The 18,053-nt window shown below is 36.7% G+C and overlaps 1 protein-coding gene across 4 annotated transcripts in view; it reads right to left on the bottom strand.

Annotated features, from left to right (window-relative positions):
• Positions 1-18,053, bottom strand: part of VPS8 (VPS8 subunit of CORVET complex) — a 249,831-nt gene that overhangs the window by 172,714 nt on the left and 59,064 nt on the right. For all 4 annotated transcript variants that reach the window (XM_049628447.1, XM_049628448.1, XM_049628449.1 and 1 more), the window contains 4 exons: positions 17,268-17,303; positions 16,039-16,129; positions 15,600-15,646; positions 13,638-13,727 (listed from right to left, as the gene is read on the bottom strand). In XM_049628447.1, the coding sequence (XP_049484404.1) occupies positions 13,638-13,727; positions 15,600-15,646; positions 16,039-16,129; positions 17,268-17,303 (264 nt within the window). The remainder of the gene's footprint in view (positions 1-13,637; positions 13,728-15,599; positions 15,647-16,038; positions 16,130-17,267; positions 17,304-18,053) is intronic.

Consider the following 18,053-nt stretch of genomic DNA (forward strand, 5'->3'; position numbering starts at 1 on the left):
AGAAATTAACAAAATAAAGACTGAAGAGATAACATCACTATAGATTCTCCAGATATAAAAAGGGTAATTAAAATGTCACGAGCAACTTTTACCCAATAAGTTCGACAACTCAGATGAAATGGCCAAATCTCTTTAAAGATAGAAAATACCAGAAACAGAAGAAATACATAACCTCCTAAAAATCTCCATTTGTAGTTAAAAACCGTCCTACAAAGAAAACTCTTTTTAAGTTTTTATTTAAATTCTAGTTAACATATAGTGTAATATTGGTTTCAGTAGAGTTGAGTGATTCATCACTTACATGTAACACCCAATGTTCATCCCAACAAGTGCCCTCCTTAATACCCATCATCCATTTAGCCTATCTCCGGCTCACCTCCCCTCCAGCAACCTTCAGTTTGTTCTCTATAGTTAAGAGTCTCTTATGGTTTGCCTCCTTCTTTTCTTTTCCCTTTCCCTATGAAATGTTTTGTTTCTTAAATTGCACATATGAGTGAAATCATATGGTATTTATTTTTCTCTGACTTATGTCACTTACCATACAGTCTAGCTCTATCCACAGTGTTGTAAATGGCAAGATTTCATTCTTTTTGATGCCTGAGTAAGATTCTATTACACACACACAGACATACACACACCACTTCCTTTTTATCCATTCATTAGCTGATGGACATTTGGGCTCCGTCCATAGTTTGACTATTGTTGATAATGCTGCTATAAATATGGGGTGCGTGTGCCCCTTCGAAATATTTTTGTATCCTTTGGGTAATACGTAAGAGTGAACGTAAATGTCCTTATAAAAAAATGGTTATACATCATAACCACATGACTTTCTCCCAGGTATGCCAGGTTGGTTTCAAAAACCAATCAATATTATTCACCATATTAACAAATAAAAAGAAAAACTATATGATCATCTCTACAAAGAAAAACAATTTGACAAAAGCCAACAACATTTACATTTCTTAGGATATTAAAAATAGAAATTCCTCAACCTGATAATGAGCATCTTTGAAAAACTACAGCTATCATCATATTTATAAATCAAAGACTGATGCTTTCCCACTAACACCGGGAACAAGACAAAGATGTCAATTTTCAAAATTTCTATTCAACATTAATACTGGAGGTAATACTGGAGCCAGTGTAATAAGGCAAGAAAGAGAAATAAAAGACTGCCAGATTGGAAAATAATAAATAATCCTGTCTTTATTTGTGGACAACATGATTATCTCTGTAGAAAATCTGGTGGAATATACAAAAAAAATATTAGAATAAACAAGTTTAGCAAGGTTGCAAGATGGAAGATCAATGTACTAAAATCGCTTGCATTTCTATATACTAGAAACAAGCTGAAACAGAAGTAAAAAAAAAAAATACCATTAGCGTCAAAAAAAAAATATTATGCAACTACCAAAATGGAAAAAAAAGACATTCTTTGTGAACCAATATAAAAAGATTTCCAAGATATATTAAGTAGAAAAACAATACAAAATCACAAGGAAAATATTTGTGTTAAAGAAGGAAAAAAATATGAATGTGTGGGTGGTTACAACTGTGTACTTTTGCTTGTATTTACGTAAAGAAAATCTGGAAATCTACATAAAAGTTAGTAACAATGGTGAGAGGCAGGTGGAATCTGGGCAGATGGCATCAAGGTGGCAGACTTTTCATTGTATACGTTTTTATACTTTGCAATTAAAAAAAAAATTTTAAATATTTATTTTGAGCCAGAAAAGAAAGAGTGAGTAGGGGAGGGGCAGAGAGAGAGACCCAAGCAGGCTCCGCACTGTCAGTGCAGAGCCTGATGTGGGGTTCGATCTCATGAACTGTGGGATCATGACCTGAGGTGAGGTCAAGAGTCAGACACTTAACTGACTGAGCCACCCAGGCACCCTATACTTTCTGATTTTTAAATTATACAAATATATAACTAATACAAAAAATTGAATGACACAGGTAATACACCTATGTATAGTCGACCTCAACACTACAGAAATAACTGGCTAGAACATTTAGAGGACACACACAAATATGCATAAGTCATATTTATGTAAACTGTATTTATATAAAGTATCTACTATAGACCAGGGCCATTGCTAGGTGTTAATGATACAGATTTAACCAAACAGACATATATTATAGTCTGGTACAAAGATTTTTAAAAAGTAACAACGAAGGATGATAAAAGTTATGAGAAGGGAAATACAAAATGCCAGGGGAATGTTAGGAAGGAGGCCTAACTAACCTAAGTCTGCCTTCCTTGGAATGGGATGTTTAAGTGAATACCTGACAGACAGCAGTGACCAAGCCAACTACGGGGATGAACGCGCCATCCAGTGAGAGGGAATAGTAACTTGCAGGAGTCCAGACATAGGAAACAGCAGAGAACCTTGGGGATTGGGAGAGACAGTACGACCAGAGCATGGAAAGAGAAGGCTGGCAGTAGATGCGAAGGGGCAGGTGCAAGATTCTGGACTCTATTCTAACATAATGGAAAACCACTGAAGGGGTTTTAAGCAGAGAAGATTAAAAATTTAAGAATTGGGGCAGTTTTACAAGTGGTATAGAGTCTCAGAATACATGTGTAGACTTTAATTACTTCTTTGCAAGTCTCTACTATATGCCTCTCGCCAACTTCCATTCCCTGCAGCACTTCTTAGTTCTCTTGGTCTAAACTCTCTCCAATTCCAAATTTCTGTTCACTCCCTTCTCTTTCTTCATCCAACGAACTTTGCAATGCCTTGAAAAGTGTACACATGGGAGACTCCCACTTCTAGGGAGGTGGACCAGACATATTTTTCCCTATCTCTCCTACTAATATACCTAAAATCCCTGGACAATATATACAACACAAACCTAAGACTGAAAGGTGGAAGAAGATGGCGGACCTACCAGGGATCTCAGGACCTGAGGAACAACACAGTGGTGAGCTTCCCGGTTCCTTTTTACCATGTATGCCAGACTTGGAAGTGAAGAAGACTGGCAAGGTGGAAATGCCCAGGCACACATATAGAAAAAGGCTCAACGAAAGCTACTCTCTCTAGCCAAAAAACCAGAAAAGAAAGAATCTAGCAGGAAAAAAAAACACAAAAACCCCTTGTAACAGTATCTGCTCTATTCTGGTCAAACACCACAGAAAAAAACTGTGCCCCCACACCCACTGTGATGCGTAATTTTATGTATCAAGTTGGCTGGACCACAAGGTGCCTAAATATTTGGTCAAACATTATTCTGCTGTGTCTGATGTGTCATGTTTTTAAATGAGATTAACATATGAGTCAGATTCAGTAAAGCAGATTGCCCTCCCTAATGCAGAAGGAAACATCTGTTCTTCTTGGGTCTCAAGCCTGCCAGCTTTCAAGCTGGAACTATATCACTGGCTCTCCTGGTTCTGAGGCCTTCAGAGTTGGACTGGAACTACATATTAGCTCTCCCAGGGCTCCGACTTGCCAAATAAAGATACTGGGACTTCTCAGCCTCCCAAATACAGTGAGCTAGCTCCTTATAATCTCTTTATTTATATATTTATAGTTATGTTTTATGGTTGAAGCAAAAATCGTAATACTGTGTGATGTGGTTCTATATACACATAAAGAGAGAAAGAGAGAGGGAAGGGGGAGACACGTCTATACCCCCTAATGGTTCTGTCTCTCTGGAAAACCTTGACTAATACACTTACCCATGCCAGCCAAAGCTGTGTGGAAAACCTAGATTTCTACTCTCCACAGCACATAACAAGGTATCCCAGTCCTCCCTCTGCTGAGCAGGGTGTTATCAGAGAAGTCTATGAAAGTCGGGACTTTCAGTTCTAAGAGTGCAGTAACAAACCCCTACTCCTCCCACATGGAGAGTGCTAGTGGAATTCATGTAATGAGGCCCAATGGAGTGGTGTCAGAGGAGACTTACAAAATAATTAGAATTTTTAGCAATGCCCAATCGAACAGTAGTGAAGCTACTCTCACCATGTGTCGATGGAGGCCACATGGGGAGCAGTACTGAGACATTCCTATCCCTAACTAGTCAGTGAAGTACCAGAGAAGGCCTAGTAAGGGGCAGGAACCCCCATCTCTGTCCAGCAGTGAGGATGAGCACCCTCTATCAGGTATTAATGGGGGTTGAGAGGGGAACCTATACTTTTGCCCCCACCTAACAGTAAGAAGGTAGGACCCCTTCCCTTATCAGAGCAGTACCAGAAGAAAGCAGCTAAAACAGAAAGTTTAAATAAGATTTGGAGTCTCACAGTAAGATCTGGACATCCACAATGTCTAGATTTCAAAAGGAAATCATAAATCATACCAAGAACCAAAAAGATCTCAAACTGAATTAAAAAGCAGTAATCAATAGATGCCAACACTAAAATGACAGAGATGTCAGAATGATCTAACAATGATTTTTAAAACAGCCATGATAAAGTTGTCTCAATAAGTAACTGAAATCTTGAAACAAATGAAAATATACAAAGTTTCATCACAGAAATAGAAAAAGATATAAAGAATAACCAAATGAAAATTTTAGAACTGAAAAATACAGTAACTGAATGTTTAAAAAACTCTAAGGACTCAACAACAGAATAGATGGTTCAGAGGGAAAAAAAAAAAATGAATGAACAGGAAGAAAGGAACAAACAACAGAAATTTCCAATCTGAAGGAGAAAACAGGCTGAAAAAAAAAAAAGGGACACTCAGGGACTTGTGGGGCTAGAACAAAAGACCTAATGTATCATAAGAGTCTCAGGAGAAAAGATAGAAGGTAGAACTCAAAAAGTCCTCAAAGACATAATGGCTAAAAATACCCCAAATTTGGCAGAAGACATAAACACACAGATTTATGCAAATATTACAAATGTAAAGGAATCCACACCAAATACATTTTCAAACTTCTGAAAACTAAAGACCAAAAAAACCCCAGAAATCTTCAAAGTGGCAGGAAAGAAATGACACGTTACCTATAGGGAAAAACAATTTGAATGACTGGATTTCTCATCAGAAACCATGGAGGCCAAGGCAAGTGGCAGAGCCGTATTTTTCAAGTGCTGAAAGTAAGTAACTGTCAACCTAGAGTACTAAATTCATTGGAATATCCTTGAAGAATGAAGGGGCAATCAAGACATTCTATGATGAAAAGACTCTACTGCCAGCAAAACTACCCCCAAAGAATGGATAATGAAAGTTTTCTAATCAGAAAGGAAACAAAAGAATAGACACCCTGGAACATTGAAAGAAGATGATAAGCAAAAATAAAGGGTAAAAGTTAATAGGCTTTCCTTGTCTTAAGTTTTCTTAGGTTTTATGGTTGAAGTAAAATTACAGTACTGTGTGATGTGGTTCTAAATGAAGATTAGGAAGGGAATACAACTCAGAAATAAATAGCAGCAAACTACTGACAAATGCAACAACCTAGATGAATCATCAGGGAATTATGCTGAGTTTAAAAAAAAAAAAAAAAAAAGGCCGATCCCAAAAGCCTACATACTATAAATGAGGGATCCTTGTGGTGATGGAAATGTTCTGTATCTTCACTGTATTGGTCAAAATCCTGGTTATACAGTTGTAATACAGTTTTACAAGATGTTCCCGCTGGAGAAAACTGAGTTGAAGGTACTTGGGATCTCTTTGTATTTCTTACAATTGAATGTAAATCTACAATTATCCCAAAACAAACAAAACTAATTAAAAGAAAAAAGAAAGAGGATACACAGAGTTCTCATGCCTGCCCCTAGCTGTTCTCAACTCATTTAAATAGAGCTAAATCACTCAAGGCAATGCTTTCAATCTAGCTTCCTAAAGAAACCAGGTCCTTATCAATTCTGAACATTTGTAACTATAAACAAGATAAAATACTACTTAAAGCCAAATCTATTTCCATATATTAAACCTTCCTTTCCAGAATCTAATTATGGAGAGACAAGGCAGGTTGTCCAGTGTATTATCCCTGGTGGCAATCTCCTAGACACCTGAAAATAAGTTAGGTGGGACCAGTTAGATCTCTACCTCCCAACTGCAAGGACTAAGCACAGACTCAACTTTGCACAGGATCTGTAGGCAAAACTGGGCAGAGGACATTCCAGGACTAGTCTACAATCACCTTAAGCAGTTGCTGCCCAAGATGATCACCCCACTTAACCCATTTAGAAGGCTGCTCTCACAAGAGCCCTAAAAGAAAGGAGAACGGAAAAGGACAGGTCCCTCTCTTGAAGCAAAACCTTCAGACCATCCAGCCAGACCTGGTCTGGAGAGACACATGCCTCTCCACAGGATATTGAGAGATCAAGGGCCTACATGCAAACTTCTGATCCTTCTGCCATTAAGTACAGGCTGTGCTATGCGCTGCTTATGGCTATGTGCCTGAAGTCTTTCAGTGCAAACACAGTGAGCCAATACCTGCTTTAAGAATATTCCTCTTAGTCTCAAAAACTTGCAGAATGCCTCTAAAAAAAAAAAAAGTCTATATTTTTGGTCTCCAAAATTAAAATCAAAAAAAGAAAAAGCAATTATTTCTCTAATCTCTTCTTCAATGCACAGTCCTATCAACTGGCCTAGGTGAACTGCTTCTCTTGTTAGATATTTGTATATATTTAAAATTAAAGAAGGCAATATAGATATGTGAATAAAACACTGAACTGACAGAAAATCTAAATTTAAGCCTGTCAATTGTTTGAATGAGTGAATAGATCATTTTACTGCACTGTGACTATCTTACCATCTGCCAACTGAAGATATAATCTCTGGCTTTCCCTCTTTCATAAGGGTGATGTGAGAAGAAATGAGCAGACACATTCCTTTGCTTTTTGGAACAACAGCATTAATTCTCATAATTTATATTCTAGAAGTCAATCAGGCAATGAACACTGCATTATTTGAAAATGATTCAAAATTTTAACAAACCCTACAATGAATACATACATATTCATATATATGTATACATATATGTATATGTGTATATATACGTATATGTATGCACACACATACACACACACACCAAAGTACATAAACATTCCTATACACAGATCAATAGATCTTTCTCTGTGGGCTATCAAAACTAGGCAGCTGTATTCCTGTATTAGTACACAGACACCATGAGTAGCTATGTAGATATGGGTATTTCTCTGTATGTGTATGTGTATATTTGTACTTTTCCTTTTTTTTCCTCACAGGTATGACAAAAAAATAATCTAGGAAAGACCTGACTCCCCAGAACCAACATTCTAATCAAGCCTCAGGAATAAGGTGATGTACTAGACACCAATACTTATTATTCACATCATCTCAGGGAAACATGAATTAGACAAAGAAGGCTCCTATTGCTTCATTCTGTATTTAGCTTTTAGAGTCTGTCCACTATTTGGCATGAACTCCTAATACAAAAACATATGGCAACAGCTGCTATAACAATGGCCTTGAATGATCTGCAGCTCATGGAGGTGGAAATGAAGCAGAAAGGAGAGTGTGAGAACAATTAATGTAAGGCTTTACTTTTAAGAGCTTTTAAAATTGTATTATTTTTCAAATTATTTTAGCTTGATTTATATTATTAAAATTCTCCATGTTTATTTATACCTCTACCTATTACATAAACAAACAGGACTATAATAAGATAAAATATTCCAAAATACATGAAACTGCTTCCATAGTTAACTGACCAGCTTCTGAGTTTAGAACAGTTAGTAGAGAATTCTGATAGGAGAAAAGACAACAGGACAGTTTCAAGAAGTCATTAACTGTTGAATGCTATGGAGGACCAATAAGATGAAGAATAAAATGGTCCACAATCATTCAAATACGATTACCGTGATCATACTAAAATGAATTATGTATTTTTTTATACATTTCAATATCTTCCTAAAATTTATATATTACTTAGTCCTCTCTGCTTCAAAGTGAGCCAGTTAACAACATATTGGTCTGAGAGTATCAAAGAATGAAATGTGCATGAAACCTAAGCAGACTGTAGGCTCAAAGCGCCTTGTGCCAGACAGCCTGGGTGCCTACTTTGATTCTGTTTATTGGTTGTATGACATAAGGCAAGTTATTCAACCCTCTGTGTGTCTGTGTACACATGCAAACATTTGTAAAATGGAGATAAATAATAACTACTCCTCAAGTATATTATGAAGATTAAATAAGATACTTGCCAGGCACACAGCACATAATAATATTTGTCATGATTATGAACATCTGTGTGATTGTACTAAGTTCTATTCTCAGTTCAAACCTTCCAGAGTTAGATTTAAACATATGCCCAAGGGGCACCTGGCTGGCTCAACTGGTAGAGTATGGGACACTTGACCTCAGGGTCATGAGTTCAAGCCCCATGATGGGCATGGAGACTACTTAAAAACAAACCAAAAAAACTACATATGCCCAAGACAAGCACTATATACAATACAAACACATATTTAAAAAAAAAAAAAATCTGTCAAGAAATATTTCTCAAATTGAAGGGCACTAAACCAGATGCTGGGAAAACAGTGGTGGCTCTAATTCCTTTTAATCCAACTAGTTACTATACAAATATAGTTAAAGGTTCAAATCTTTTCTCAGATAAATAAAAGCCACAGCCTATCAAAAAGTTACTATGCGATCCAAAAATTACTTTCTATAGTTAAGAAAGGAAAAAATATTGATTGATCTTTGGAGAAAAGCAAAAATATTGAATGGTATTATATATCCTGACTCTAAGGAAAAGGTGAGGCTCTTCATCAAAGGTAAAAATTAAAATTGAGGCAGCAAGCATGAGTGCCACCTGCTGGTAAAATATAAATTCTCAGTATTTTGACTGAAATAGAAACCAGTTGTACTAGAAATTTCAACTCACTAGATTAGAGGTCATCTGTTTCCAACAATCATTTCTTCACACTGATACAGAATATCAGCTCTTCCTGCCTGGCAAAGAAAGTCTTTAGTCAGCTGGTCTTCCTCCATTTCAATAAATTCAACAGTAGGAGGCACATAAATCCAAGAGCATTTTTACATTATCCCTGGGTAATTTTAGACTGAAATACACATCCTGATTTCCACCCACTTATACTAGCCCTCCTTTTGCTGCAATACAGTAAACCCCTATTTCACAGCCCGTCATCAACTGAAGGCAGACATGTTTCCACTTACTTACTCCTCAGATTAAACAACCCCACTATATTTTTTTCAGTCATTTTTAAATCTCCCACCATCCTGGTTGTGGATGTAGCTTAATCTGTCAGTAGTCCATAAATACCTCAGAGCTTTTATTTCCAACCAATAGCCCAATGGAACTATTCCTTACCTTTATCTTGGGCCTTAACACACTATTAACTCATGCTGTTTGTGGTCAACTGAAATCTTATCCAGCTAGATCTTCCCAAACCAGTATTCATGTACTTAAATTATCTGGATCTAATGCAGTCTTGATGTTCATCCTTGTTGATTTTTATCTCATGACAATTTGGTTCCATTTTGTCAAGATCATTTTGAACTCAGACTCCTGGTGCCACCCACCTATATTTGACAAGTCACTCACTAAATCGTCACCCCAAATCAATTATAAAAAATTGCACAAGGGGGCGCCTGGGTGGCTCGGTCGGTTAAGCGTCCGACTTCGGTTCAGTTCATGATCTCACAGTCCGTGAGTTCGAGCCCCGCGTCAGGCTCTGTGCTGACAGCCCAGAGCCTGGAGCCTGCTTCAGATTCTGTGTCTCCCTCTCTCTCTGCCCCTCCCCTGTTCATGCTCTGTCTCTATCTCAAAAATAAATAAACGTTAAAAAAAAAAATTTTAAAAAAATTGCACAGGAAAGAGCCCTAACATGTAATTAATACCAAGCCACCAAAGAATACTCTTTGGGTAGGGATGTTTATCTAGCTACAAATCTACTTACTATTTACTTATCTATTTACTACTCATCAATCTATTTCAGCCATTAGGATAATGGAAAATTCAGACAAACGCTTTAATGAAACCAAGACATTATGTAATAGGCATTCCATGGATATGCTGTCCTCAAATTCCTTTCAAAACGGCAATTTATGAGTTTAACGTGGTCAATTTCAAGCAAGCTCACAGAAAACATTCATACACCACACTGGAACTATCGGTGGATAATTTCTTAAGTCCACTCTTCCTTTAAAAAAAACTCTAAGAGCCAACTTATTTAATTATTTCATGATTAACTAAGATCAAACACTTAAAATGGCAGATTCATAGCCAACCATACATGGATTTCACTCATCCTAATGGACTGAAGATCATCTTTTTCAGAAGAAAATTGTCCTCCTGAGTGAAATAAATTGTGTCTCCTCTGCTGAGGCATCCATGCTTAATTGAATATGCTTTATTTAAAAAAAAACGATCCAAAGTTACTTAAAAATTATGAATAGTGACACAGACTGTTCAAACAGTATCCTGGGTTATAATTCTACTGAGTTTTGAGTTTTAAACAATCATTATGCAACTAACTATATATCACATATGCTGGGCTTCAGCTTTTTAATATATTTTTAACTAGATTTTTCCACTTTAAAGACCATTCTCTTTGCTTATGAAAATGGGAGCAAAATAAGAAGTGCTCTTCTTCAGTACAGTATAGCAATCCAGATGTGGACCCTGAAGCCCAACTTCCTGAATTCTAATCCCAGTTCTATCATTTATGAACTGTGTAACCTGGAACAGGTTACTTAACCTCTCTGTGCCTCAGTCTCATCTATACATATGAATAATAACAGGACTCATCTTACACAGTTATGAAAGAATTAAATGAGTTAATATATGTAAAGCATTATTAACAGTGCCTGCCACACAGTAAGCATTCAATGGCTTAGATGTCTGCTGTCATTCTCATCCTTGATCATCTGTTAACATCACCCCTTTCTCACCGATCTTTTCCTTGCACTTGTTCTGAAAATAACCATACAGAACACTAGTTAGGTAAGAGCTGGGCTTTGAAGTCAAAGGCCTGGATTGGAGTACCAACCCCAACACTTACCAGCAATGTTACCTTGGAAAATCACCTAATTTCTCCCAACCTAACTTTCCTCATCTATGCATTGGGATTAAAAACAGTTATCTATCTCCATGGGGTTGTTGTGAGAATTAAATAAAAATTAAATACAAAAAACTTTACACAGTGCTTGGCATGTAGAATATACTCAGTGAATCTTGGTCACAATCCCTTATTTTGTAACCCTTAGCATGTTAGTAGGCACAATCCAGGTACTATTTTCCTTTCTGACAGTCTTACAGGTTCATGCTGCTTTTTACATAGATCTTTGATTATCTGCCTCTCTCCATCTTTTGTAGCTGTTCTGTGCTTTGTAGACAGACACTTCTCTCAACACTCGTCCCCATTTCCATTCTCTTTGAATTTTTGTGGTTATTATGTCAAAATTTAAGAATTTCCTGTTCTTTGTGAATCCATTTGTATTTTGAGGCCTATAACCATGAGACTGTGCCCATAGTTTTCTTCTGAAACATGTACTTTCTCATAGGATTCAAGCTGAGCTTATTTTGCAACATTATTACAATCTTTAAAATAAAGTGGTATTTTTTTCCCTTAGGAGTCTATCTACTCTATTCCCCCAATTACTGGTAAAAAGTAAATCCAGAATAATGGTTCACCATTGTTTCCTTCAGCTTCTATGAGACTAAATCATTAATAAATCAAAAATTTGTAGGAGATATTCTTTTAGCAGAATGAAACTTCCAACATATATCTAGAAGTTGAACAACACATTACTACTACAGTTTGTTTCTCTGTAAATTTTATAAACTGCATTAGAAGCAATCATCTATAGGGGCGCCTGGGTGGCTCAGTGGTTTAAGCGTCTGCCTCTTGATTTCAGCTCAGGTCATGATCTCATGGTTTGTGAGATCAACCCTCGTGTTGGGCTCTGTGCAGAAAGCACAGAGCCTGCTTGGGATTCTCTCTCTCTGCCCCTCCCTCACTCATGCTCTTGAAATTAAAAAAAAAAAAAAAAAAAAAAAAAAAAAAGAAACAATCATCTATAGTCCCTGTCATGCCAAGATTCTTTCATATTGCTCCACCAGAACATCACTTTTTTTCCTTTCTTTTATAGCTCTCTGCCATATCCTTCCCCAGCACTGTGGTTTCTGTATCACACATACACACACCCCTCATTAGGCCCTCCCAGTGTTCCCTATGGTTTTTTCTTTTTTTTTCAACAAGGTGTACCTTTCAATAGCCAGAGTTCTTTCATAAGTACCATCTCATCACTTCAAGGTAATAGACATCCCCTTGTTAAAATACTGTATTCTATTTACGCTGCAATGGTATACAAAATTTATATACAAGATATTGCTGCCAAACAGTATTGTCCCCATGTGCTTTCTTTCTGCCGTACGCCTTCCTCTTAAGTTATCTTTTTCCGTAATTTTATAGGGGCTCATTTCTCTATTTTATTGATAAATGTAATGAGCTTGCAGTCAAATAGTAATAAGAGTTACCCTGCCAGAAGCCCACTACTATGACATTAAAGAGTACAGCTCAGGAAACCAAATCCTTCTCTCATACCTTCCATCTCTAGCCTTGTCTTCCAAAGTTACTAGCATCAAGTAAATAGATATGTAAATAGATAAGCTGTGCCTGCTCTTTAGAACTTCAAAACCCTTAGATGTCTTTTAAATGTTTCCATTAATGTAAACAAGAAAAATAACCTTGACTGGAGTGCAAACTTTAAGACAGCGAGGACCATGTCTATTTTACACACTGTATGTCCAGTGCCTAGTACGTGTAAGACCAGGAGGTGCACACTTTGGCCCATGGGCCAAGTCCCGCCCACAGCCTGTTTCTGAATGGCTCATAGCTAAGAATGGTTTTTACATTTTTTAAGCGTTGTTTAAAAGAAAGAAGAAAGAAAGAAAACAAAGAGGAACATATGACACAGACCATATGCTCCCCACAAAGCCTAAATTTGCCCATCATGGCCCTTCTTAGAAAATGTTCACTGACTCCTGTATTAGACCCTCCAGTAATTGTTACAAGTGAAGGCAGGGAAGGGAGAGGCGAGGGAGCTCTAAAAAATGGAGAAGGACAAACAGAAATTTGCAATAAATATAACTGGTGATCACTACAAACAGTAAAACTCACATAACAAAAATTGTACATGTCTTTAAACCGTTCCTTGACTTCCATTTTCAATGAGTTCCAGCAGAAACTAAAGATCTTTCACCTGCATGTTTTAGAGATCTTTTTGTGTTTGTTTTTTTTTTTTTTTTTTTAGGTAACCAAGCTGTTGTTGAATCACAGGTGCTCCTAGGAGAACTAAATTTAAACCTTGGTGGTACACCTCTTCTCCAACTAGCCTAGTTAACATAAATGTTAGTCATCAGCCAGGTGTCAGCCACTGGGAGGTGTCAGTTCATAGGTATATACCTATAGGTATATATGAGGTATATACCCTCATGTACACATCCTTGCCATCCATAAGGCACTAGACCTAAGCATCAACACTCCACATTTTACCATCTATCCCGATGTTACCTATTACTTCAAAATTTCATTAGAATGCTCCAAAAGCCCTGCAATAAAGTTTTGAATGCTGCAAATGTTTAGCCAAAACATGAAAGCCCTATTCTCAAGTAATATAAAAGAGCAGTATTAGACCTATTCATAGCAATGTCTATTAGAAGCACATGCAAAGGTGTACCTGAAAATGCTGCTCCATCACTTGGATTTTTCCCTGGTCTGGACACTTTTTCAGAGCTCGATCTGCATAGTGGAATAGGATTTCTACCATCTGTAAGGAAAACAGCCTTGTATAGAAAATCAAAATATATCTCTAAAATTTTTCAATACTTAATATATGTAGGTCCTCCTAAATAATACAGAATTGAGTTTTATTAAAGATATAACTTTGTAAAAAAATTTTTTTAATGTTTTTATTTATTTTTGAAATAGATAGAGACAGAGCACGAGCAGGGGAGGGGCAGAGAGAGAGGGAGACACAGAATCTGAAGCAGGCTCCAGGCTCTGAGCTGTCAGCACAGAGCCTGAGGCAGGGCTCGAACTCACGGACTGTGAGATCATGACCTGAGCTGAAGTCGGACACCCAACCGACTGAACCACCCAGGCACCCCAAAGATATAACTTAAAATTAAAAAAAAAAAAAAAAATATATATATATATATATATATAAAATATATATGTATAAATGTATATTTACATGTTTTATACATATATATATATAATTTAAAAAATTCAGTGGCAGTTTTTAAGAGTCTCTTATGCTTTGGCTCTCTCCCACTCTAACCTCTTTTTTTTTTTTTTTTTCCTTCCCCTCCCCCATGAGTTTCTGTTAAGTTTCTCAGAATCCACATAAGAGTGAACACATATGGTATCTGTCTTTCTCTGTATGGCTTATTTCACTTAGCATCACACTCTCCAGTTCCATCCATGTTGCTACAAAGGGCCATATTTTATTCTTTCTCATTGCCACGTAGTACTCCATTGTGTATATAAACCACAATTTCTTTATCCATTCATCAGTTGATGGACATTTAGTCTGTTTCCATAATTTAGTTATTGTTGAGAGTGCTGCTATAAACATTGGGGTACAAGTGCCCCTATGCATCAGTACTCCCGTATCCCTTGGGTAAATTCCTAGCAGTGCTATTGCTGGGTCATAGGGTAGGTCTATTTTTAATTTTTTGAGGAACCTCCACACTGTTTTCCAGAGTGGCTGCACCAATTTGCATTCATTTGACAATAAATTTCATATATTGAAAAAAAACAAATTCAGTGGCTTTATTTCCCAATATTTTTAACCTCAGACTAATTTCTTGCAGCCTCGGGGCTAGTACTGATTTGCTAATCTCCAGGTTCTAGACTCAGTAGTACCTCTGTTGCTCAGGAAATGAAAAATCAAAGTTAAGGTCTTCAGAAAGCTCTGCTGTAGGTCTTTGCCTCGAGAACACAGACAGAACATAAATTCCTAAAGTATTTTAGCTAACACTGAGACAATTAATCATTCATGAGTCTGAAGAGTGACCAATTTCTATTCATGTTTTCTATATGCTTACACTTATTTTGGAATGTAATTTTTACCAATGCACTTGCACAATAAAAACAGAGAAGAATGACTATAATAAATGAATTTAAATTCAACCAGGTCTAGATTAGGAAAACAAAGTCAATATTAAATATTGGCATTAATCATATTAATGCTAATTAATAATAATAAAATCAGCCATCTCTGTTACCTCAGGCAACACAAACACTTGCATGTGTAGTATTTCTCATAATTACTTATCTGTTCATAAAAACTAACAATTGTCAACTTTCTATGGGCTATATATAATCACACTCATAAATAATCCAGATCCCTGAGTTTTTCCGTCCTCCTTTCTGCTGTCCTTTGGCTCTTTTTTTTTGTTTTGTTTTGTTTTACAATTTTATCATCGTCATAAGGGAGTGAGCAAGGGAAAAAAAGAAAGGTGATAAGAAGAAAGTTTAAAAGAATTCAAGATGACACCAGGGAATTATACACTTGTTTTTTTACACACTCTCTCCTTGACTGTAGCCATTTACCTAATCATGCCCCAAAATTATTAGCTGATACCAAAGGCAAATCTGTACTGTACCCTAGTAAAGCCCTTATTAAAATACTCACCCGATCTGCAACAACAGCCTTTCGCTTACTGGCATCCCCTGATAATCCTGCAGAGAAGCAAAATTCAGCATAAAAACAAAATTCATAATGTGCTAACAAAAGGCATAATTATAACAATCCTTAGATATCAAAGTATTGGCTAATATGCCATAGTAAGAGCATCTCACATCTATTGGATCAGATAACCTATCAACGTACTTTCTTTTTATTCCAACTATAAATTCTCCTTATGAAATTAAAGAACTTTAAAATCAACATTTAAAATTCTATGTCCTGTATTTGTCATTAACCTTTTTCACTGGAAGTCTGTAAGGTTTGATGACATCTTGTTTAGAAAATATTTGAACGCTATGCTAAAAAATGTCCTATGAGTGATCAGTATTCATTTTCTCTACTCCAGAAAAACGATGTCTACTACACTGGTATTCTGTCAACTTACCCACTACTGCTTTTGCTTTTCCTTCATGGAAAGACCATGCAAGAGCCAAGGCTTCTGTAAGACAATCTTGTTTCAGAAGATGATCCACTCTCTAAAATGAGTAAATGAGAGAAGCTAAACCCCTTTGTCTGACCAACTACTAGGTAGAATTCCTATTCTACCTAATACCTTTTCAGACGTTATTGCTTAACAGCTAAAATTATTCCAATAATCATGTGACTATCTTATTTCTATGAAAACAATTTCTTAAAGCACTACATAGTACAGTGATTGTATGGGCTAATACAGGTAGCCACAAGGCCTAAATATGAAAAGAGGAAATAGCTGGAATGTCACTGTAACAGAAAAGGTTAGTTGTTTACCACAACATCCATTCACACCCTCCTCCCTTGTTTTTAAAATTTTTTTAATGTTTTTATTTATTTTGGAAGGAGAAAGAGAGATAGAGCGTGAGTGGGAAGGGGCGGGGGTGGGAGGAGAGACAGAATCAGAAGTGAGCTCCAGGTTCTGAGCTGTCAGCACAGAGCCTGGCGTGGGGCTCGAACTCAGGAGTCGTGAGATCATGACCTGAGCCGAAGTCAGACAGACACTCAACGGACTGAGTCACCGAGGTGCCTCCATTCCCTCCTCCTTAGTAACAAATCCCAAGTTTACCTGAGACAGCAATATACCAGCAAAAGGACACTTCTAAGACTCCCTTGTAGCCACTTGGGGCCATGTGACTAAGTTCTAGCCAATGATAAATAAGTGGAAAAGTTTGGCCTTTCTTGGGGATAACTTTAAAAGGCAGGCGCCAGCCCTTCTCTTCCCCTTCCTCCTTCCTGGAATGTGGACTTAACAGCTGGAGCTCCGGCAGCCACAATGGAACATTAAATGACTTTGAGACTAGAATCCACACACAAGAATGGTGGAATAGGACAGTATACTAAAGACCACTGAGCTGCCACACTAGCCACAGACTACCTACTACCTCCAGATTGTTTTTACATTAGACAGAAATCTTATTGAAGCCACTGTTATTTTAAATTTCCTGACTTTTGTAGCTAAATCTAATCCTAATTTATAGTCAGTATTAGCAAATCAAGTACCTAATAGTTATAAAGATTTGATGTATACTTCTGAAATTAAAAAGCACAAATCCAAATAATCTTTTCCTGCAAAGTCAAAACACAATGTTAAGATGCTAATCAATTCAACAGCTCTAGCATATAAAATTACTTTGAACTCACCTCTCTCCAGCTTCTCAGCATCATCACATAAACAGACTAGAAAATAAAGAAACAATAATTAAAATGATCATCTTTAACAGCTTAGTTTGGGAGACACATTTGTCCCAGTCCTGCATCTCATTTTACATCTCTTTAGGTAAAAATATTTCATAGTACAATTAGAAGTATTTACTAAAGGGTTTTCAAGGGCCCACATTAAAGAGTAAATCAAACAAATATTTAAAGTTAAGTCTGCAGTCCAAGGAATTAATTCCACTGGCAAGAAACAAAGAATGCCCCAAATCCCTGTAATATTTTGAATTTTAATAATGAATATTTCTCTAAGTTAAAAAAAAAAAGCAAGGAACAAATTGATATACAAGCAAGCTCCTATTCCGGTGATTCTATTTTAAGTCAAATACCTCAATGCATTTTAATATATCCTAAGCTGATCTAAGCTAAAGGATATGACAAATATACATGATAAGCTATCTTCCTCGTCTTGAAAACCATAAATGTAAAGATTATGAAAGTATATCCTTGAATCAAGAAAATAAGCATCCTAGAACCTAAATGAAAGTAAAAATGTCTGAAAGACAAAATAAATTAGCTAAAAATCACAACTATATACCCCTGAAAGGGGCACCTGGCTGGCTCAGTCATTAGAGCATGCAACTGTTGATCTCAGGATTGTGAGTACAAGCCCCACACTGGGCACAGTGGTTACTTAAAAACTAAATCCCCTAAAAAAAAATAAAATACACACACACACACACACACACACACACACACACACACACACACACA

Source organism: Panthera uncia, chromosome C2 (genome assembly GCF_023721935.1).
Source record: "Panthera uncia isolate 11264 chromosome C2, Puncia_PCG_1.0, whole genome shotgun sequence".
In the NCBI taxonomy this organism is placed as follows: Eukaryota; Metazoa; Chordata; class Mammalia; order Carnivora; family Felidae; genus Panthera; species Panthera uncia.